Genomic DNA, 19,303 nt, shown 5'->3' with positions numbered 1-19,303 from the left:
TTGACTCTAAAGGTTTATGGCTTTTTCAGTAAAGCTAATTGCTAGATAGGTTTTACTTCTGGTATGTTATCTATAAAGGTTTAATAAGTGACTTTGTGTGTGCTCTTATTACTAAAACGTTTTAGCAGAGGTAATAGAGATACTTGTACTGTTCACAGCACACAAGTGATACCACCTAGCAGTGATCCAAAAATCAGCTAGGCAAACACTGAAGTTTATGTAATATAATCTATAATCATTTTAAGTGCCTGAGCCAAGAGAGTACACGCTTGCGTATGTGCTTTACATAACTAGTATTAGCAGTTCTGCTGTTGGGATGCTTTTTTGGAGAACTTCTGGACATGGGTTCTCCTTTTCAAATTTCATAACTGTTGACAAATAATCATTGATGGAAATTCACTAGCTCTAAAGGCATGGGAATGTGTTCAGTGTTACTGAACTGCAGTCTTGTAATCTTTTCTAAAGAGGGCAAGCGAGAAAAGATCAACGAGTTGTTGAAATACATTGAAGAGCGACTGCATACCCTAGAAGAGGAGAAAGAAGAGCTGGCACAGTACCAGAAATGGGATAAAATGAGGAGAGCATTGGAATACACCATTTATAATCAGGAGCTGAATGAAACTCGAGCTAAGCTCGATGAGGTGATATAGCTTGTCTAATATGAAATACAACATGAGCTGTTGATTTGCTTTTTGACACTTTTCTTTGCATTCCGTGGTAGAATCCTGTCAGTATTCACTAATTTAACAAATCATATTCTTCCTGGAACTACTACTAAGCCAGAATCTTGTTACTTAAGCTATTGGTGATATTTCCATACAGCTGTCTGCCAAACGAGAGACAAGTGGAGAGAAATCCAGGCAGCTGAGAGATGCACAGCAAGATGCTAGAGATAAAATGGAGGTAAGAATACTTCTAACAAGGGCTCTTCAGGGGTGTGTTTTGCTTTGTGGGTTTTCTTGAGGGTGGTGGAGGTGGTCTAAAGCCATGTTAAGTTCTATTTTGTGTTTTCATCACACTTTTAATGGATCTTGATCTAATTAATAACAATCTTGTGGGGTTTGTTGATCCTGAAGCGTGTTTAATACACTACATACTTTGCCTAGGAAATAGAACGGCAAGTTCGAGAACTGAAGACAAAGATTTCGGCAATGAAGGAAGAGAAAGAACAGCTTAGTGCTGAAAGACAGGAACAGATTAAACAGAGGACTAAATTAGAGCTGAAGGCTAAAGACCTGCAGGATGAATTAGCTGGCAACAGTGAACAAAGAGTACGTAACAGCAATGAAGTCTTAAAATGCTATTGGCATGAGGTAGCATACTTGTACGTTTAAGATTTGGTTTTAGACTGCTGCCTTTCATTATCTTCCAAGGTTTGCTGCACAGATATCTTATTTTTTATGATGTCCTTAGTGTGCTCCTGGGGGATGTAAACATAGACTCCTGTGTTTTGATCCTTTATTTATCACCCTGCATGTTGCAAAATAAAACACCTTTAATTTTTTTGATCTTAAGTGATGCAAGGAGGGTTTTGTTTGTAGAACTAATTTAAACTTGGTTGTTTGGCCCATACAGACCTTCCTTGCTTGTGTAGTTTAGCTTCTTGAGAATGCTTCGTTTCATCCCTCTTTACTGTCCTGATTAGAACTGAATTCACTTCTGCTACACATTGAAACAGTGTAGCATCAGAGAAGCATTGGCATCTCACAGTTATTCTTTAGAAGTGTGAATTTAACAGTACAGTTCCTGATAACTGCCTAACTTTAAATACTGCTTTTTTTGACTTTCAGAAAAGACTGTTAAAAGAGAGGCAAAAGCTTCTGGAGAAAATTGAGGAGAAGCAGAAAGAATTAGCAGAAACCGAGCCAAAATTCAACAGTGTAAAAGAAAGAGAAGAGAGGGGAATTGCGAGGTCTGTAGCATTCTACAGTGGGGAGTCAAAGCATGTTTTAAAGATACTGTCTATACTATGCATATGTGCAGTTAACTCAGAGTTGTACTTGTTGCCTGAGGATGTTGGCTGAGGTGGTCTGTAAAAAGCTACCTTTATGGTTGCGGAGGAATGGTGTTTGCTGACATTAACTTTTAAGCTTAACCGCTCTTGTGGGCTTCCTGTTTTGTGAAGTCTTCTGGATAATTTTATGGTTTATAATGTGATCCTTTTGTTAATGATTTGGGGCTTAAATTTTAGAGCCTGGTTTGACACTTCTTGAAAATTCTTATGGTAATTCTTAATGCTTGCTCTTAAATTCATGATTTCTCTATAATACAGCATGTCTTTCCCTTCTCAAAATAGACTTGCACAGGCTACGCAGGAAAGAACAGACCTTTATGCAAAACAAGGTCGAGGAAGCCAGTTTACTTCCAAAGAAGAAAGGGATAAGTGGATAAAGAAAGAACTAAAGTCTTTAGATCAAGCCATCAATGACAAAAAGCGGCAGATTGCAGCTATACACAAAGATTTAGAGGATACAGAGGCAAACAAGGAGAAAAACTTGGAACAGTACAGCGTAAGTTAGCTTATTGTCAGTATTTTTGAAAGAAAGGTTAAATGCTCTATCTTATCTTGGACGGTGAGATTTTAGTGCCAGTTTATAGGGAATTTGAGATTTTTGGTTGGGTGTAATCTTTTAGAAAGTGAAGTCATCTGCAGATAAATGCTAAACTCCCTTTAGCACTGCATCCCACTACTCTGTATTGACTTTTTCTGGTATTTACCCTGAAGTGTCGTCTGTATTGGTTGTTTTCACTCCTCTCTGTAATTTTCCCTGAACAGAAGATCTGTTAAACTGTGCTGTAGACACTGCATCCTTGCACGACTGTGGCTCTTTAGAAGTTGCATCCCTATCCATATTAGAAGATTCATCTGTCTAAGTATTATCTGTGTAACTTTTAGATGTGAATTTTTATTCAGAAACAGCTCTTGCACTGGAAATAGAGCAATATAATCCAAAAATATCACTCCTGCTTGGAGCTACAGGAGTGAAAACTCCTGCACTTATGGTGGGAGAGCTCCAGTGCCAGTGCTGTTATATCGTGCTGAGAGACAGTGTTCTTGGTCTTTGTGTAATACATCTGCCAAAATGGAGGATCAGCCTGATGGTCTAGGAATGTAGTTGTACAAAGACAGTGATGTTCTATTAAGATACTGTTTGGATTAGCAAAGTAATGATTTGCTGAGTTGGTGAATAAAAGAAATGGCATTTAATACTGGCACAGTAATTGTATTGTACTGCTCAACAGGAGTTCTGTAGAATTGAAGAGGTTAAATTAGAAGAGGCCTTTGATTCCTGCTAAAAGCATATCTTGATTTTCTTTTTCTGCATAAGGAAGGTCAATTAGGCGAAGAGTTGTAGAACTTTCGGTGTTCAAAGGGGAGGTGTCTTGCATGAGAGCTTGGAAAGTTATGTTGGAAAAACTTGGCTATGCTTTGAGAACACAGCTAGTCCTTTTGTATACAGACAGCTATGAAAACAGATGAGTGCTACTCATACTTTAGAGCATGATTACAGTTATGTGTGTGATAGTTACTGTTTGGAGTTAGTTCCTTACCATAACTGAGACATTTCCCTGTATATAGCCACAGGCACAGTTCAACTTAGTACCTGTCTTGCAGTCTGCTTTATAATGTCATCTTGTTACTACTTCCTTACAAAGATATATTTATTCTTAGTGGTTTTTAAGTTTCTTGTAAATTGGTTAAGACATTTGTAGGAATTGTTTCTGAATTTTCAGTAGTAATTTAGTATTGAATAAAAGAAAGAGTTTTTTGAGCAGAGCGAGTTGTAGTTTCATACTGTTCTGTTCTTTGTATTAGAAACTGGACCAGGATCTTAACGAAGTGAAGGCGCGTGTTGAAGAGCTGGACAGAAAATACTATGAAGTGAAAAATAAAAAGGATGAACTACAGAGTGAAAGAAAGTTAGTAACTAATTGAAATATGTGTGAATCTCACTTAATGTGAAGGATCCCAACTGTGTAGTTGTTAACATGGCGTGTAGGTATGTTTTTGAAATCTGGCCATGTATGAACTCCTGCACTTCTCATTCCCCTTAGATTAGCAGTCTTTGAGAATAATAATAGTAAAAAAACCTTCAGACTTCATTCACACTTAAAATGTTTTATTTTTTTTTTGTTCTGTAGCTATCTGTGGAGAGAAGAGAATGCAGAGCAACAAGCTCTTGCTGCAAAGCGAGAGGATTTAGAAAAGAAACAGCAGCTTCTCAGAGCAGCAACAGGAAAGGTAATATCCCATGTATTTGAGAATTCCTTGTGGAAACTTTTCTTCTCAAAGGACAAGTCATAGTCATATCTGAAATGACAGTTATTTCTTTTGGCTGTGGTCTTAATGTCATATTTAAGATGGACAAATTATATTTGTGAGTGGAATTCTTCAAATATTTGTAGCTCTAGAACTCCTTGGAAATTAGTTTTGTAAGATCAGGGTCATTGAGGAGAGAGCCAAAAATGAGGAACATGTACTTTTGATTCCTTTTTGCTTAAAGGAAAAAAAAAAAAAGGCCATGAAAATGGTAGGCTGATACTGAAAGTATCTTCCATATTGAAGTATCTTCCATTAGAGCTATAGGTTAGTTAGCAGAAACCTGACAAAAAGCAGGCTAGAACTTTGACAAAGTTAAAGGTAAAATGGACATTACTTCTACATCTCTTAATTGCATTACAGTAATGAGTTGTATTTTAACAGGCCATTCTGAATGGGATAGACAGCATAAACAAAGTTTTGGAGCACTTTCGTCGAAAAGGCATAAACCAGCATGTTCTAAATGGCTATCATGGCATTGTGATGAATAACTTTGAATGTGAACCAGCTTTCTACACCTGTGTTGAAGTTACTGCAGGGAACAGGTATTTGTGCTCATAAGTAAAACTTAAGATAAAGCAGCTGCTGTGTGACAGTTATTGGTGCCAGTTGCTACTGACATTTTTAGTCTTTTGAATTTGAGCTCTTGTCCGGTTTTGGTTAAAGTGCCTTCTGTATAGCATGACTGTACTGCTACTTCTCTGAGAAGGAACTAGGAAGAATTCTGCCTATTCAAAAATGAGTCTAGCTGCTCTTGATCTTGTTTAAAGAAAAACCCAATACCTACATCAAAGTAAAACAAAGACCCTTAAAAAAAGGCCCCAGACCCACATTCCTGACACTTCCCAGAAACTTCCCCGAAGGACTGATGGTGAGGCTGAGCCATATTGAATAAAATGGGTGGCATCTTCCAGTGAGATGAATTCAACAGTAAGCAGTCCTAATGTTTTAATTGTTAACAGTCAGTAAGAATTATTTCGCTTACAGTAGAAAATCTCATGGATGTGAATGGTCTCTTAACTGTCAACCTGCTATTTAAAAGCTATCTGAAAAGACTTTGAGTGTCAATGAGTCTGCATGTAATATGTGTTCCAGAAGTAAGTGCCTGATGGGCAATCCATCACTTCCTGCAGCGTTTGACACTTCAGATTAATATAAATTGTCTTTTTGAGTGATCAGTCCCTTGTTCTAATTCATGAGTAGTCATACAAATTCTTGCTTTAATGAAATGTAGACAGTGGCATAAGGGCAGGTAAGAGGACAGAGGTGACATGTTCTTGCAAACTATTACATAGAAATGCTGATGCTACTGCAATTTGAAATGCTGTCCGTCTTCTATGTCCCTCATCTGTGTCTGCATGAATTAAGGTGTCTCTTCAAAGTGCTTCATGATTCTCTACATCCTCTTGTGCCCCACAGTTTACAAAAAGCAGTAATAAATTGTAGCTCAGCTTGCAAAAGAAAGGTAGCTTCTTTCAATCCCTCTTCTAGTCCCAGTCATTCACTGGAAGGTAGATGTGGTCTCTGTTAATGGTGTAGAGAGGCATAAGATGCAAACTCTCTAAATCCACGAAGAGAGGGATGAATATTGTATATTGACACAAGGGTTGCATTGGAGCCAAAAAAGGCTGTGCACCCAGATTCTGTATGCATACTGAACTGCTTTTGTGACTGGAGGGTGGAGTGTGAAATTCTTGGCTGATCGCATTTTAATGACAGTGAATAGAGTTCATCCTCTTGCTTATTCTAAGGCACGGACTCAGAGAGAAAATGGAATAAAGCTTTATATTTGTTACTTGCTGGTACCTGTATGCTTCCTCTTCCCACAGAAATATATTAGTGCTTTCAGCACATTAAAGTTTTGCTAATTTGTTGGGCTTCTTAATTAGGTTGTTTTATCACATTGTGGATTCTGATGAGGTCAGTACAAAGATCCTAATGGAATTTAACAAAATGAACCTTCCTGGAGAAGTTACTTTCCTCCCTCTGAACAAGCTAGATGTGAGAGATACTGCTTATCCTGAGACTAATGTGAGTTTGAGTTCCTTTCAAACCTTCCTCTACCTGAGAATTACAAAGCCTGATGTTTGGAATTGTGTGTATTGCGTATTGCCCACCAGTTGCTTTGCTGGTGAATGTCTGTAATAAAATACTTCTAATGTATGCTTCTCAACGTAAAAAAAAACACCTCTGTTATAGGAAAATACTTTCTTACCAGGTATTTGCTCTTCAAAGTTTAACTTCACCTTTATACGTAAATAAATTATACTAAAAAGTGGTAGAATTTTATTGTAGCCTTCTGCCACAGGCAAAAGCTGAAGAGCCATATTAGGTGTTACAATTATGGACAGTTTCTCAAAGCTACTGAAAATGAGTTGGGGTTTCTTAGATTTAAAAATACATAAATAAACCTTCAGTGACAACCATTTAAAAGTAGTTCTGAAATAATTTCAAGAAAATACCTGCTCTTACTTGAAGCTTTAGCAGTGAGTTGTGTAAATGTTGGCTGCTTCCTTCAATATTCATGATAGAATGAGATCTTTAAAATAGATTTTTTTTTTCCCCTCATATAAATACAAGAAAAAAATAGGAAACAAGCATACTTGTAGTGTGCTTATTTTTTGAAGGGCTTTCCTAGGAAAACTATGTTAATGTTTGTGTCCTGCCCTGTACAGAAAGGAATAATTTCTTTAGTGGGAAGCATTTTTACTGCCAATTTGTGATCCTTACTGAATTGTCTCAGTAGCAATTGATTGGATTGCTCAATCCTTGGATGAGATTCACGACACACTCTTGGTCGACTTAAGGCTCAAGCCTACCATTAAATGCTAAAATTGCCAAATCTTGCACTTGATTTCCATAGAGTATTTGTGTTTCTTGGGAATGTTCAGTCAGTGTGTCATCCTTCTACCGACTGACAGCTGTTTTTTTTCCAACGTATCATTCACACTATTGTGCTTTTGAGATCAGGGTTTGACATCTTGTATGTATATAAAGATACGCACAGCCCCAGAAGTCTTCATTTGAGAAGATTATTGACTGTGAAGCCAATTCAGTGAATATGCTATGCTAAACTTTCAGGCTAGAGTGTATTCCATTTTTACTCTTGGTAGTAGTTCATTTTTTCCAGGGATCTCTTGAATACTGATATATGAACTAGTTGCAATACATATGCCACATTTGTATCAGTATGCTCTTCTCATTAAAATCACTGTCGTTTCAGGATGCCATTCCTATGATCAGTAAACTGAGATACAATCCAAGATTTGACAAAGCTTTCAAACATGTTTTTGGAAAGACTTTAATTTGTCGTAGCATGGAAGTGTCTACCCAGCTGGCCAGAGCTTTCACTATGGACTGTATTACTCTGGAAGGTAAATATTGCAATTTTAAATGTCATTTATTGTAAAAACACAATCGCTGAAATGTGAGGCTTGTTAAACATGGTCTGTTAGTATTGTCAAAATCGAGTTATTTTAAATAATAGTATTCTTGACTGAGATGTGCAAGGGTGCACTTGCTGAAGTACATGCTTCATAGAATCTAGAATGGTTTGGGTTCAAAAAGACCTTAAGATCATCTAATTCCAAGCCCCTGCCATGAGCAGGGATGTCTCACACTAGACCATGCCACCCAAGGCTCTGTCCAGCCTGGCCTTGAACACTGCCAGGGATAGAGCATTCACCACTTCTAAATACAGAATTTCTTCACAAGCTGTTGAATTTTCTTATGATCTAAAATCAGTAGCTATGTCTTTCCATCCTGAGAATTGTAAAGCAGATTAGGTCTGAATTCATCCAATTTGTTTAATCCAATTTAACAGGCATTTATTTCCCACAAACTCAAACTAGTGTTTAGGGTGCGAGTATGCAGTCTTAATTACTGAGAAGTGCAAGGTGAATTCTTCACTGTACCAAACATGTTTGCATGTTGTGTTCTCTGAAGTAATCTGTGCCTCTTGTCAGTTGCCTGGAGAGGAGATTCCCTGCAGTCTTAATTGTTGTCTTTTTGTCTCAAAGTCAATATGAAAGACTTCCTAAAGATGCCTGAGGAGGAAATGATTTATTTTTCAGGAACAGCATACTCTACAAGCAACAGATGCTGCTAATTACTCAGCTCCCTTGTCCCTCTCACAGAAGATCTGAGATTACTGTGTGGTTTTTTTTTTTTAACTGGTAGTGCTAGACATTTGCATTTTCCCCTTCATGGAAATTTTTTTTTTCCTTAGATCTGCACGGTTTCAGAAGTTAATTCAGAACAAGCAAAAAAATTTAGGCAATGCTTAAAGGAGATCATAGAAGGAGATCATACTTACGTGGCAGGGGAGACAACATGATCAAGCAGGTGGTTTTCCCAGGGCGAGGCTCATCCCTTGCACTCCAGGTGTGCTGACCCCTGTGATTTCCCCAAATGTGGGAAACTTGACTGCATAATTTGCGGTAGTGGGGGACTGCTTTTTTTCTTTTTAAATTTTTGGTGTCCTTGCCCATGGCAGGTGGGTTGGAACTAGATAATCTTAAGGTCCTTTCCAACCCTAACTGTACTATGATTCTAAGTCTGCATTGGTCTTGAGAAAGGAAATGCACTTTAAACTGAATATAGAATCATAGAATGATTTGGGTTGGAAAGGACCTTAAGATCCTCTAGTTCCAGCCTGCCATGGGCAGGGACACCTCAGAACGTGTCACCCAAGGCTCTGTCCAACCTGGCCTTCAGCACTGGCAGTGATTTACCACTTCTTTGGGCACCCTGTGCCAGTACCTCACCAGCCTCGCAGTAAAGAACTTCTTCCTTATATCTAACCTGAACTTCCCCTGCTTAAGTTTGAACCCCTTGCCCCTTGTCCTGTCACTACAGTCCCTGATGAAGAGTCCCTCTCCAGCATCTGTAATTGCTGTAAACATATAATATGTGATTCCTGATACCTATGTGGTGCTTCTGTAGGTTAGTTGAAATATTTTAGTTAATCGGAAGAGTTGTATTGTAGAAAGTTCTCTGAACATATGGCCAGTGTATAGTGTGCAGCTAATGGTCTGTTATGCTCTTAGGTGATCAGGTCAGCCATCGCGGTGCTTTGACTGGAGGTTACTACGACACCAGGAAGTCTCGCCTTGAATTGCAGAAAGATGTTAGAAAGGCAGAAGAAGAACTTGGTGAACTCGAAGCAAAACTCAATGAAAACTTACGCAGAAACATTGAAAATATCCTTTTGTTCTTGGGGAAAGCTTATATGATGACAGAGCTGCTGTTTTGCAGTAATACATGGAAAAAAAGTTACTAACTTTTGTTAGTATTATATGCTAGTTGTGGCATTTATTTTCACTGTTGCTTGTACAGCCTCGTTCTCTACGGCACTGTAGGGATTTTAGTTAACAAAGAAGTGATAAAACAGAAACAAACAAAACCCCTGCTTTTGAAAAGTGGTGTACAACCAGTGAAGGTAACAGATTTTAAGGCACATCTGTTGTTTTTTAGATTAATGCAGCTAGTTAAAAAATTGTTTCTATACCACTCCTGTTAACTTGCTGGTGAAACTTCCATTCTGGAAAAACGACTGAAAAATAGTAATCGGAGCATACCTTTTCCAGTAGCTTGCTTCAGAGAGTGTCTGGCACTGTAAGCTTCAAGAAGAAAGGAGCTGTAATGATTTGTCCCTGTTAAAATTTGATCTTGATCCTTAAAGCTTAGAGATGAGGCTAAACCCTACAGTATGAGGGTTTCTGTTTCTGTTAGGGTTTGTTGCAGTAACTCCTATACCCAGATACCCTTGTTATCTGCATTAATTTTCACTGCTTCATGTGACTCATGCAATAGTTTTAGTACTTGTGTTCTGAAATGGTGTGTTACACAGTCCACTTGCACTGTGGAGAGGAAATGGAAAGCATTATATTATAATTAAACTCTGAGCTGCATGACAGTTCAGTCTTTTCAGCTTCTTTGTACAAATACTCAAGTAACTGTCACCCTTTTCTCTAATCCCTTTAATGCTACAGTGTGCATGAATTCTAGATACTGGATCTCAAAGGGACAAGGGAGGCTTATTCAGTTTTTTCCTCCATTATCCAGGTCATTCTGCCCCTTGAACTAAATTCCTTTGTTTTCTGAGCTGCAGCAGTGCATTAGAGACGTTTCTGGGCAGCAGATAAGCAGAACACTGAAGCCTGTTCTGAGATCTGCACCTGATTAGCAAAACTTTAAAAGTACATATGTACCTTTGTTAAGACAGTGGAAGAATGTCAAAATGGTCTGTTAAACATGACTTAAATAGACTGAACCTGCCAACTGGCTTTGCATGAGCCAGCAATAATGGATACTTTTCACCTCTCATAACTCTGTGTAGGCAATGTGCAGCACCCAGTTTGTGTACCTACAATTATGTATTTCAGTGTGTGGCATTTTCTCTTCCCTTAGGTATTTTCTAAACTACAGATACATAGGCATATGGTTTTAAAAAGATTTGTGCAGAAAGTGTTTTTAACACTACCGCTACCCCTAGTGTGCATTGTACAGGTAGCATGTTTTTTGTAACTAGGAATTCAACTGGGAGCTTGAATTCCTGCTGATTGTAGTTAAATTACCAAATGACCGTAGTCCCTTTGGTTCAAGTATAATTGAACTTTTAACAGGGACTGCTGTTCTGGAACTGAGAAATCTTTCTTGCTATAATGCAAGTCAAAATGTTTAGTAAGCCCCGAGTTTCCCTTAAAAGTTCAAATGTATCCCTGTGTTTTCCTGAGTGCCACATTGTAAAATGAACAACCAAATGAAGCTTTCCTTGTTTGTTCTTGGTGTTGATGAGTTGTCCAGGTTACTTTTGTTGATGATTGATTTCTCCCATCTGACTCAATATTTTGGTTTTATGGGTGTTTTGATTGTTTTTTATTTTGATGGCAGCTGAATACGCCAAACAATATCAGTTGAAGGTACTAGCAGGTATAACATGCCTTTTACAGCAAGGACAGAGTTTTCCTTAGCCCGTGGTATGGATTAACAATGAGATTGACCAGCTAATGAACCAAATGCAGCAAATTGAGACACAACAGAGAAAGTTTAAAGCCTCTCGAGACAGTATTTTGTCAGAGATGAAAATGCTGAAAGAGAAAAGGCAGCAGTCTGAAAAGACCTTTATGCCTAAGGTATAGTATGGGGATACTGAAAGCTGTTACTGGTTTTATATATAATCTTTTCACTCAGATTACTGTTAAACTTGCCTTCCTTTCTAACGTCATAGTACGAAAACATGACTAGAGATATGTCACCAAAATACGTTTATGTAAAGAGAAAATTCATATAAAGTTGGAGATTGCTCTGAGGAATAATTGTGTCTCATGTCTGTTCCGTAGCAACGCAGTTTGCAGAGCTTGGAGGCAAGTTTACACGCTATGGAGTCGACTAGAGAATCGTTAAAAGCAGAACTGGGGACTGATTTGTTGTCTCAGCTCAGTCTTGAAGACCAGAAACGTGTGGATGCTCTTAATGATGAAATTCGCCAACTACAGCAAGTAAGGAAGTGAAAATGTCTTGCCATTACATGTTGTACCTTTCTTTTCAATAAACTTATTTTTGTCCTTTTGTATGAAAAGTCATTTATGAATACAGTGTAACTGGTGTTTCATCAGAAGTCGTCAGGCGCGTTTGGAGCTTACTCACCTGCAAAGTGTATTTGCATGTTTTTCTCAAAGGCTGGGTGAATTTTGTGAGAATTATGTTAGAATTATTAGTTTCCTTGCTCCTGGTCTTGGGACTTTACAGAAATAAATGTTAGGTATTGACCGAAAGGAATGGTGAACAGATTGGGAAAAGTAAAATAATGCCTTTAAGCACCTGGGAGGCAAAAATGAAGGTTTTGTCTGACATCTGTGTTGTTGATAAAGTACTACTTAAATATAGGCTGTAAAGCTCTTCCAGGCTTATGAATTGGATTCAGAAGCTAATACAGTTTAAGAAAGTTACTGATTCGTACAGTTGACTTTTACACTAAACAACTGTACAAATACTTACCATTTGGTTCTTTTCTACCTGAAAAAATCAGAGCAACAGTCCAAAGAACTGTGTGATATTTTGTGCAGTTCTGTGTGAGAACAGTGTGAAGGATGGGGTTTGGTTTTTGTCTTTATTTTTTAACAAGTTAAAAATGGGTTTTTAGCAGTGAGATAAGGCAATTAATACTTTCTTTTTTATTTTCCCAGGAAAACAGACAGCTTTTGAATGAGAGGATTAAACTAGAAGGCATTATCACAAGAGTTGAAACATATCTCAATGAGAACCTGAGAAAACGCTTAGACCAAGTGGAACAAGTAAGGATTTTCTTTTAAATTTGCTTTTACAATCTGTTTGTTTATTTTCAGGCCTTTAACATGGTAATCATTTGATAAATAGTCATTCATTACCTGCATTAACAGTGGTGGGTTTTGCTTGCCAATGTACAAGCAGAGTTGAGTGTTTTACTGAAATTTCAGCACAATATATTGGGCATGTGAATTTTTGTCACTTCCCACTCTAAATACACAGCCTGTATATAAACAGGACCACTATCGTCATGACAGATTGGTTTGAAAATCGAACTATTCTCTAAAACTGTATTAAAATACTTAATAGAGTTATTTGTAGAGTAGCAGAAGATAACTTGTTTGTCTAGCTTACGCTTTTGTTTACCCTCTGTGCTGAAGCTTGACGGCATTTACTTTGTCCTATAGGAGCTGAATGAGCTTCGAGAAACAGAAGGTGGCACAGTTCTTACTGCCACGACATCGGAACTTGAGGCTATCAACAAGCGAGTGAAAGATACACTGGCACGGTCAGATGGTTGGTAGCATCATTTCTTTTTCTTTAGGAAGAAAATTCTCCAGGGTTTTGAAAGTTCACACATACCATATTTGAGTTTAGAAATAGACCCTAGTATGAGATGTAATCATTAATTTTAGACGTGCTGTAGTAGTCACATAGGGTGTAGCAGATTTTTGGAACTTCAATGAAACAAGATTTTGTGCCTGTCCTACATAAAAGGAAGTGTCCACAGTTGCACACTGTAATATCAATAAGTATGTGTTGGTGATAATAGGCTTCTTTGAAGCAACCTTCATACAAGCATTATCTTGCATAGTTGTTGAATTTTGTCTGACCTGTCTAAACCCAGGTTTCTGTCAAATGGCAAATAGCATCATCTGTATGACTCAAACTTTTTTGCTTCTCTTTCTAGACTTTAACAATATAACTTTATTACATTTGTCAAGGATTTGTTTTAAAGCCACATACACATCTGGTGAAAAAAAGAAAGAAATTTTGAGCTTTCTGTCTTACTTTGTACTCCTTAATATTTTTCTCTAGGTTATCTTTTTGTTTTATAAATACTTGACTGGATAATTGCTGATTTCACGCAGGCATGTAAGACTTACCACTTTGGGTTTTGTGCTCTCACCCATTATCTCAGATCTGGATAATTCCATTGACAAAACAGAAGCAGGAATTAAAGAGCTCCAGAAGAGCATGGAACGCTGGAAGAACATGGAAAAGGAGCATATGGATGCCATTAACCATGATACGAAAGAACTTGAAAAAATGACTAACAGGCAAGGCATGCTGCTCAAGAAGAAAGAGGAATGCATGAAGAAAATCCGAGAGTTGGGTTCACTTCCACAGGAGGCTTTTGAAAAATATCAGACATTAAGTTTAAAACAGGTAAGAAGTGTGCTTGGTTTCATGACCTGAAATATTACTGTCACAAACATCTTGAATATCAAATGTGACTAGAACTGCAAATCATTTTGATACTTCAATGTTTTCCATTTACAGTTATTCCGCAAACTGGAGCAGTGCAATACAGAACTGAAGAAATACAGTCATGTGAATAAAAAAGCGTTAGATCAGTTTGTGAATTTCTCAGAGCAGAAGGAAAAATTGATAAAAAGACAAGAGGAACTGGACAGGGGCTACAAATCCATAATGGAACTGATGAATGTCCTTGAGCTCAGGAAATACGAGGCTATTCAGCTGACTTTCAAACAGGTAACGAAATGGCAACAATTGTAAAAATGCTGGGGCTGAAATCAAATTGTCCTGTTATGTAGCAGCTGTATGTAGCAGCAGATATTAAGTACATCTGTAGTAGCAGAAGCCACTCTCATGTAATGAGGTTTGTGGGGGGTTTAAATACTGATAAAGAAATAGGCTGGCATTTTAAATAGGTTGTATTACCAAGATTATAATCTTGGTTGTATTACAACTCTAGCTTTACCTTAAAGGTCTTGGATTCACCAGGAAGGAAATATATGTGTACTATGTACAGCCCTTAGTGGGAAATGTCTGGTAAAGAACTCTGCACCAAATCCATTCCCCAGATTTAGTGAAAGTAATTCCTAGTGTTAACAAAGAGTCTTAAATACAAAGTGTGTTAAGTATTCTCTTAAATGGTCATTCGCTTAACTGAGATCTCATCTGAAGTTTAGTGAAATAAATCATACTTGGTTTTGCTGCTGTTCTATGTTTTAATTTGCCATTTTCCTGAAAAAATTCACAAAAATGTTCATACTACAAGAACAGTTGGTTTAGATGCTTTTAAACCAAGCTCTGCATAGCATATGTTTCTTACTTCTAATTCTACTTATGATGAATGTGGATCTCTGCTTTGAAGCAGATTTGTAGTGTGAACATACAAAACCAGCTGTTGTCTGCATTGGTTTTCACTATGTAAAAATGGGCTGGTGTATTGACTGTTTCTCTTTTAGGTGTCAAAAAATTTCAGTGAAGTATTCCAGAAGTTAGTCCCTGGTGGCAAGGCCACGTTAGTGATGAAGAAAGGAGATGTGGAGGGGAGTCAGTCCCAGGATGAAGGTGAAGGCAGCACTGAGAGTGAAAGGGGATCTGGATCTCAGAGCAGTGTCCCATCTGTAGACCAGTTCACTGGAGTTGGCATAAGGGTAAGGAAAAATACTTGTGTTTCATTACTCAAGAGTACTCCAAATACTTGTTTAGGTTGCTGTTTAGCTGTATTTTTAAAAAGCAATGTTTAATAGGTCCTGTTTATTTACTATAATAGGAAGAGATGTTACGGTTTAATATTTAGAAGGCATCTTGCTATTGCATTGTTTTCTTAGGTATCATTCACAGGGAAGCAGGGTGAAATGAGAGAAATGCAGCAGCTTTCAGGTGGACAGAAATCCTTGGTGGCCCTAGCCCTGATATTTGCTATCCAGAAATGTGATCCAGCTCCGTTTTACTTGTTTGATGAAATCGACCAAGCCTTGGATGCTCAGCACAGAAAAGCTGTTTCAGGTACCTGTCTGCCTTTTATTCATCTTCATTGTGGTTGAAGGTGGTAGCTTGTCATCTTATGTCTGATGTTTAAAGTAAAAGCCTTTAATTATAAAGAACATTTTTTTAATATCCTGAAATCAGACTTTCTTAGAATAAGACTTTAACTTGGTGCCTTCTGAAGCTTTCACCAGCTTCATTTTAGGTAGAAGCTCTGTATTGTCTACTGTGTTTAAAGGGACTCCTTACTATACTTCAGTGTGGTGGAAATAGCCCTGGTGTTAAGTGTAGTTTCGTTTAATAAAGATAAAGTTTTAGATCACTGCGTCATTGGAAAAGTGCTTACTCTGGTTTTAATTAGAGAAGTTTTAATACCCAACTGAGTTTGCTGAGTGGCTGTGTTTCTCAGAGTTGATACTGGAATTAATGATGATACTTAAAAAAGCTGGTATGTATCCTTTCTTGATTTGTGTTCTGTTTTAATAACCAAAACCTTTTTTTTGAATAAAGAATAGCCAATATTTTGCCTGCCTTATATTAAGACCTGTCCTGCTTAATTGAAAAGCTTACATTACTAAAAACCCTTTTTATTCTTTTTTAGATATGATTATGGAACTAGCTGAACATGCTCAGTTTATTACAACAACTTTCAGGCCTGAACTGCTTGAGTCAGCTGACAAGTTCTATGGGGTAAAATTCAGAAACAAGGTAAGTATGTTACAGCATTTACTGGGAACCTTATCAGGTTGTGCATTTGAGACTTGATTTAACAAGAGTTCAAAGTGGGATCAGTGTTATCCAGTGATGGATTTCTAGTTATATCACAGTCTTATGTAAAAGTTCTCTCTTTCCTGAAAAAGAATTCATGTATGTACAGGTGTCTCGTTATGTTCTTCAAAGGAAATTAGAAATCTGTTATAGGCCTGCTGCTGAGTCTTGGAGCTTTCAAGAAAAATCTGTCTTACTCTGCAGCAGATATTGCAATAACTGTTTACTTCTTTTTGTTCCACCAGGTTAGTCACATTGATGTGATCACAGCAGAAATGGCCAAAGACTTTGTAGAAGATGACACCACGCATGGTTAAGCAAAACTGTACTTAACTGCTTGTTTGGAAGATGTGTATAGTGCTATGTTTATGCCAAGGACCTGTAAATTTGAAATAAGAAGTATTTAGTCCTTGTTTAAAATAGTTTTTGAACATACATTTTAACCAAGACCCCAGAAGGCTTAGTTTCGAAGAAGCTTGAGTATCCATTTTGTCTCTGTTGCTGTATTTTATAAGATGTTAATGTTACCTTTATACAGTACCTGTAGTTTGGAAATTCTATTCTCTTCCCTCAAACCTTTTGTAAAGTGTCTGTTGCTGTTTTAAAGCTCCTCAGAAAGTGTTGGCTCTTCCTTCTTAAGTATAATTTTATTGTTTCTGTTGCCTCACATGATTTTTTTTTTTAATGGCTTCAATTAAAATGAATGGTTTTATTGCTGTAACTTGTATGCTGTAAGTTTTTGTTTTATATTGCCTGTCTTCAGAGAATTCCACTGAGATGGAGTAAATGCTGTTCAGTCATACTGAGCCTGCATATTTCAGCGGTATGAGACAAAGTAATTCTTTCAAGCCGTTCTTCTCCCCCTGCCCTGCTTTTACACAATGCCAAGGCCAGCAGAAAACTGCCCCAAATCTGAGCTTGTCAAAATTCATAGGGTTCTGGTTCCTAAACTGAAAAAACCTAGAAAGATTCAAAAGATACTGAGAAGTCTGAAATGACCCTAGAAATCTTACCAAAACAAATCACAGCCCCCTCTTTTTTTCCTGGTGCCACAGCCAGTGTAACAATTCCTCTATCATATATCCCTTCAGCCTGAAAGACCAGGATAACTTGAGGCAAGTGCTAGTCGCCAGTCAAAATATGAATCTCTTCCTTCTGCCTAGGCTTTTAGCAAAGGGGTAGTGAATAACTGGTTGTGGTGTTCTGGAAAACTTTGGGTTTTACCATGAGGAATATATTTCTTAGATAGCAAAGCAGTTGTAAAACCAGAATCAGTTGATGTCACAATAGTAGATATATATGTAAAAGAAAATAATCTGGAACAGTACCTTATGTAACTTTAAATAGTACAGTGAGAAACAGTGAACTTGTGTATTGCTTTTATTCTGTAGGGCACTTTCAAAAAGCAGAAGACTAAAGCTGTCCAATAGGTTTTCATCCACAAGCACCCTTGCTTCCCACTGAGTACTTTAGGAAGTGCAGGAAGAGACCATGAACTTATCACAGGTCTCCTGAGCTGAGGGGTACGTATGTTTGCTATACAAGGCAGGGTAAGAAAAGAATTCTGAAGTTGGTAAATTCCCCAGGGAATGATAATAGTGTAGGAAGTTACTACCTATAGTAAGTCTTAAGCCAGAATGAAGAGGATGTGTACCTGACATAACAAAGCTTTCTGTAGTTCTGGAGGGTCACTAGCTACATAGTAGGCTTCACTTAGTGAAGAGAAGCAAGAGTACAAAACATGGAACAAACCTGAAGCCAGAGTAACCCCAGATCCCCAGAATGTTTTGTCTGTGAATACACTTTATAATCAAGAACTCTGAAGAGATGTATCCTCTGCATAGGGAGCTCTGAATATGCAAAGCATTGCTGAGTTATAGGTGAAATGAGTTCAAAGTCCAGAGAAGAACCTAAGGAATCTTGCCACAGATTCATACCTAAGGTCGACTGATCACATGCCATTTGATCCAGTGCATGTAAGGACACATTTGAAATGTCTGTAATCTATGACTGTCAGATACATAACTTGCCTGTGGTAATAGGCTGTGCTCCATAGGCTTGCCAGAGCTAGGGCATCAGCTTGACAGTTGTTAGTTTGAATTTTGGGAGGAGATAAGCAGTTCAGAGGTTGTGAAGCTGTGCTTGTTAAGAAGTGTCATACTAAATCCATCTAAGTCTGATCATGACACTTATCAAATAATCTCATTAAAGTGGAAGTAGACTAGTACAGTAGAGGTGGTTGTGGTTTTGGTTTGGGTTTTTTCTTTTTTTGTACAGTGCTCAGCATAACGGTACCTAAGTGCAGCAGAATAGCTTGAGTAGGTTGAGCTGTGATAGGAATTTTCCTCTGGTTTGAGTCTAGCATTAAGTTTGTTGTCAAGCACAGTAGGAAAATGGGTAACTAGCAAGCTGCTGGAAACACAGCCCAGTGTTCAGTTGTGTTTCCAGTTGTCTGTTTTTACTATATGTAGTAAGAATAGACAAGCTTTCAGCTATTACTTCAAATTTCTTGTCTGCAAAAGACCAAGCTTTAGAAGTACTTTCATAAAATTTAGGAGATTAATGGAAGACTTTCACAATTCCTTTTCAAGGTAAGTTTGGTGGATGATGCTTATATTTTAGATTAAACCTAAATGACTGCTAAACTAAATTCTGCCCTTCAGAAGTGGCATTTCTAGGGGAGGCTACTTTCTAAGCTGACAGCCACCCTGTTCTGTGAGCAGGTTCCTTCCCACATGCTTGTGCTCAATGCTGTGATGCCTCTGTGCTGTACAGCCACTTACTTCAAGAGTGAAAACTTAAAGGCATCAATTCCTTCACCTGATTCAGTGAGTGTTATTACCAGTAATGTTGGTGTGAATGGGACTAGAATGGGAAGGGCTGAAATAAAACACGCCACCTCCTGCAGATGTCAAAGCCCAGCCTTTGTGTGGTGTTGCAGATGCCCTGTGTTGAGTTTAGGTT

General features: G+C 37.8%; 1 protein-coding gene and 1 non-coding gene across 2 annotated transcripts in view; both read left to right on the top strand.

The window, feature by feature from the left end:
* The window catches only part of SMC3 (structural maintenance of chromosomes 3), a 28,572-nt gene extending 11,512 nt beyond the window's left edge, over positions 1 to 17,060 (top strand). Inside the window, exons 9-29 of the mRNA XM_061458783.1 lie at positions 466 to 641; positions 823 to 903; positions 1,107 to 1,271; positions 1,791 to 1,912; positions 2,297 to 2,510; positions 3,818 to 3,921; positions 4,144 to 4,243; positions 4,706 to 4,866; positions 6,211 to 6,352; positions 7,545 to 7,695; positions 9,370 to 9,522; positions 11,306 to 11,457; positions 11,665 to 11,823; positions 12,511 to 12,618; positions 13,018 to 13,126; positions 13,752 to 13,999; positions 14,114 to 14,326; positions 15,046 to 15,237; positions 15,415 to 15,592; positions 16,173 to 16,279; positions 16,585 to 17,060. Coding sequence (XP_061314767.1) covers positions 466 to 641; positions 823 to 903; positions 1,107 to 1,271; positions 1,791 to 1,912; positions 2,297 to 2,510; positions 3,818 to 3,921; positions 4,144 to 4,243; positions 4,706 to 4,866; positions 6,211 to 6,352; positions 7,545 to 7,695; positions 9,370 to 9,522; positions 11,306 to 11,457; positions 11,665 to 11,823; positions 12,511 to 12,618; positions 13,018 to 13,126; positions 13,752 to 13,999; positions 14,114 to 14,326; positions 15,046 to 15,237; positions 15,415 to 15,592; positions 16,173 to 16,279; positions 16,585 to 16,656 — 3,107 coding nt within the window. The 3' untranslated portion in view covers positions 16,657 to 17,060. The remainder of the gene's footprint in view (positions 1 to 465; positions 642 to 822; positions 904 to 1,106; positions 1,272 to 1,790; positions 1,913 to 2,296; positions 2,511 to 3,817; positions 3,922 to 4,143; positions 4,244 to 4,705; positions 4,867 to 6,210; positions 6,353 to 7,544; positions 7,696 to 9,369; positions 9,523 to 11,305; positions 11,458 to 11,664; positions 11,824 to 12,510; positions 12,619 to 13,017; positions 13,127 to 13,751; positions 14,000 to 14,113; positions 14,327 to 15,045; positions 15,238 to 15,414; positions 15,593 to 16,172; positions 16,280 to 16,584) is intronic.
* Positions 8,629 to 8,786, top strand: LOC133272465 (U1 spliceosomal RNA). The gene has a single exon (XR_009744430.1). It is a non-coding gene; the product is annotated as a U1 spliceosomal RNA (small nuclear RNA).
* Positions 17,061 to 19,303: the final 2,243 nt, after the last annotated feature.

Source organism: Pezoporus flaviventris, unplaced genomic scaffold (assembly GCF_033815535.1).
Source record: "Pezoporus flaviventris isolate CSIRO_AGI_PZ_B2104156 unplaced genomic scaffold, CSIRO_AGI_Pfla_v1 ptg000029l, whole genome shotgun sequence".
NCBI lineage: Eukaryota > Metazoa > Chordata > Aves > Psittaciformes > Psittacidae > Pezoporus > Pezoporus flaviventris.
This window is presented reverse-complemented; position numbering and strand designations above follow the sequence as displayed.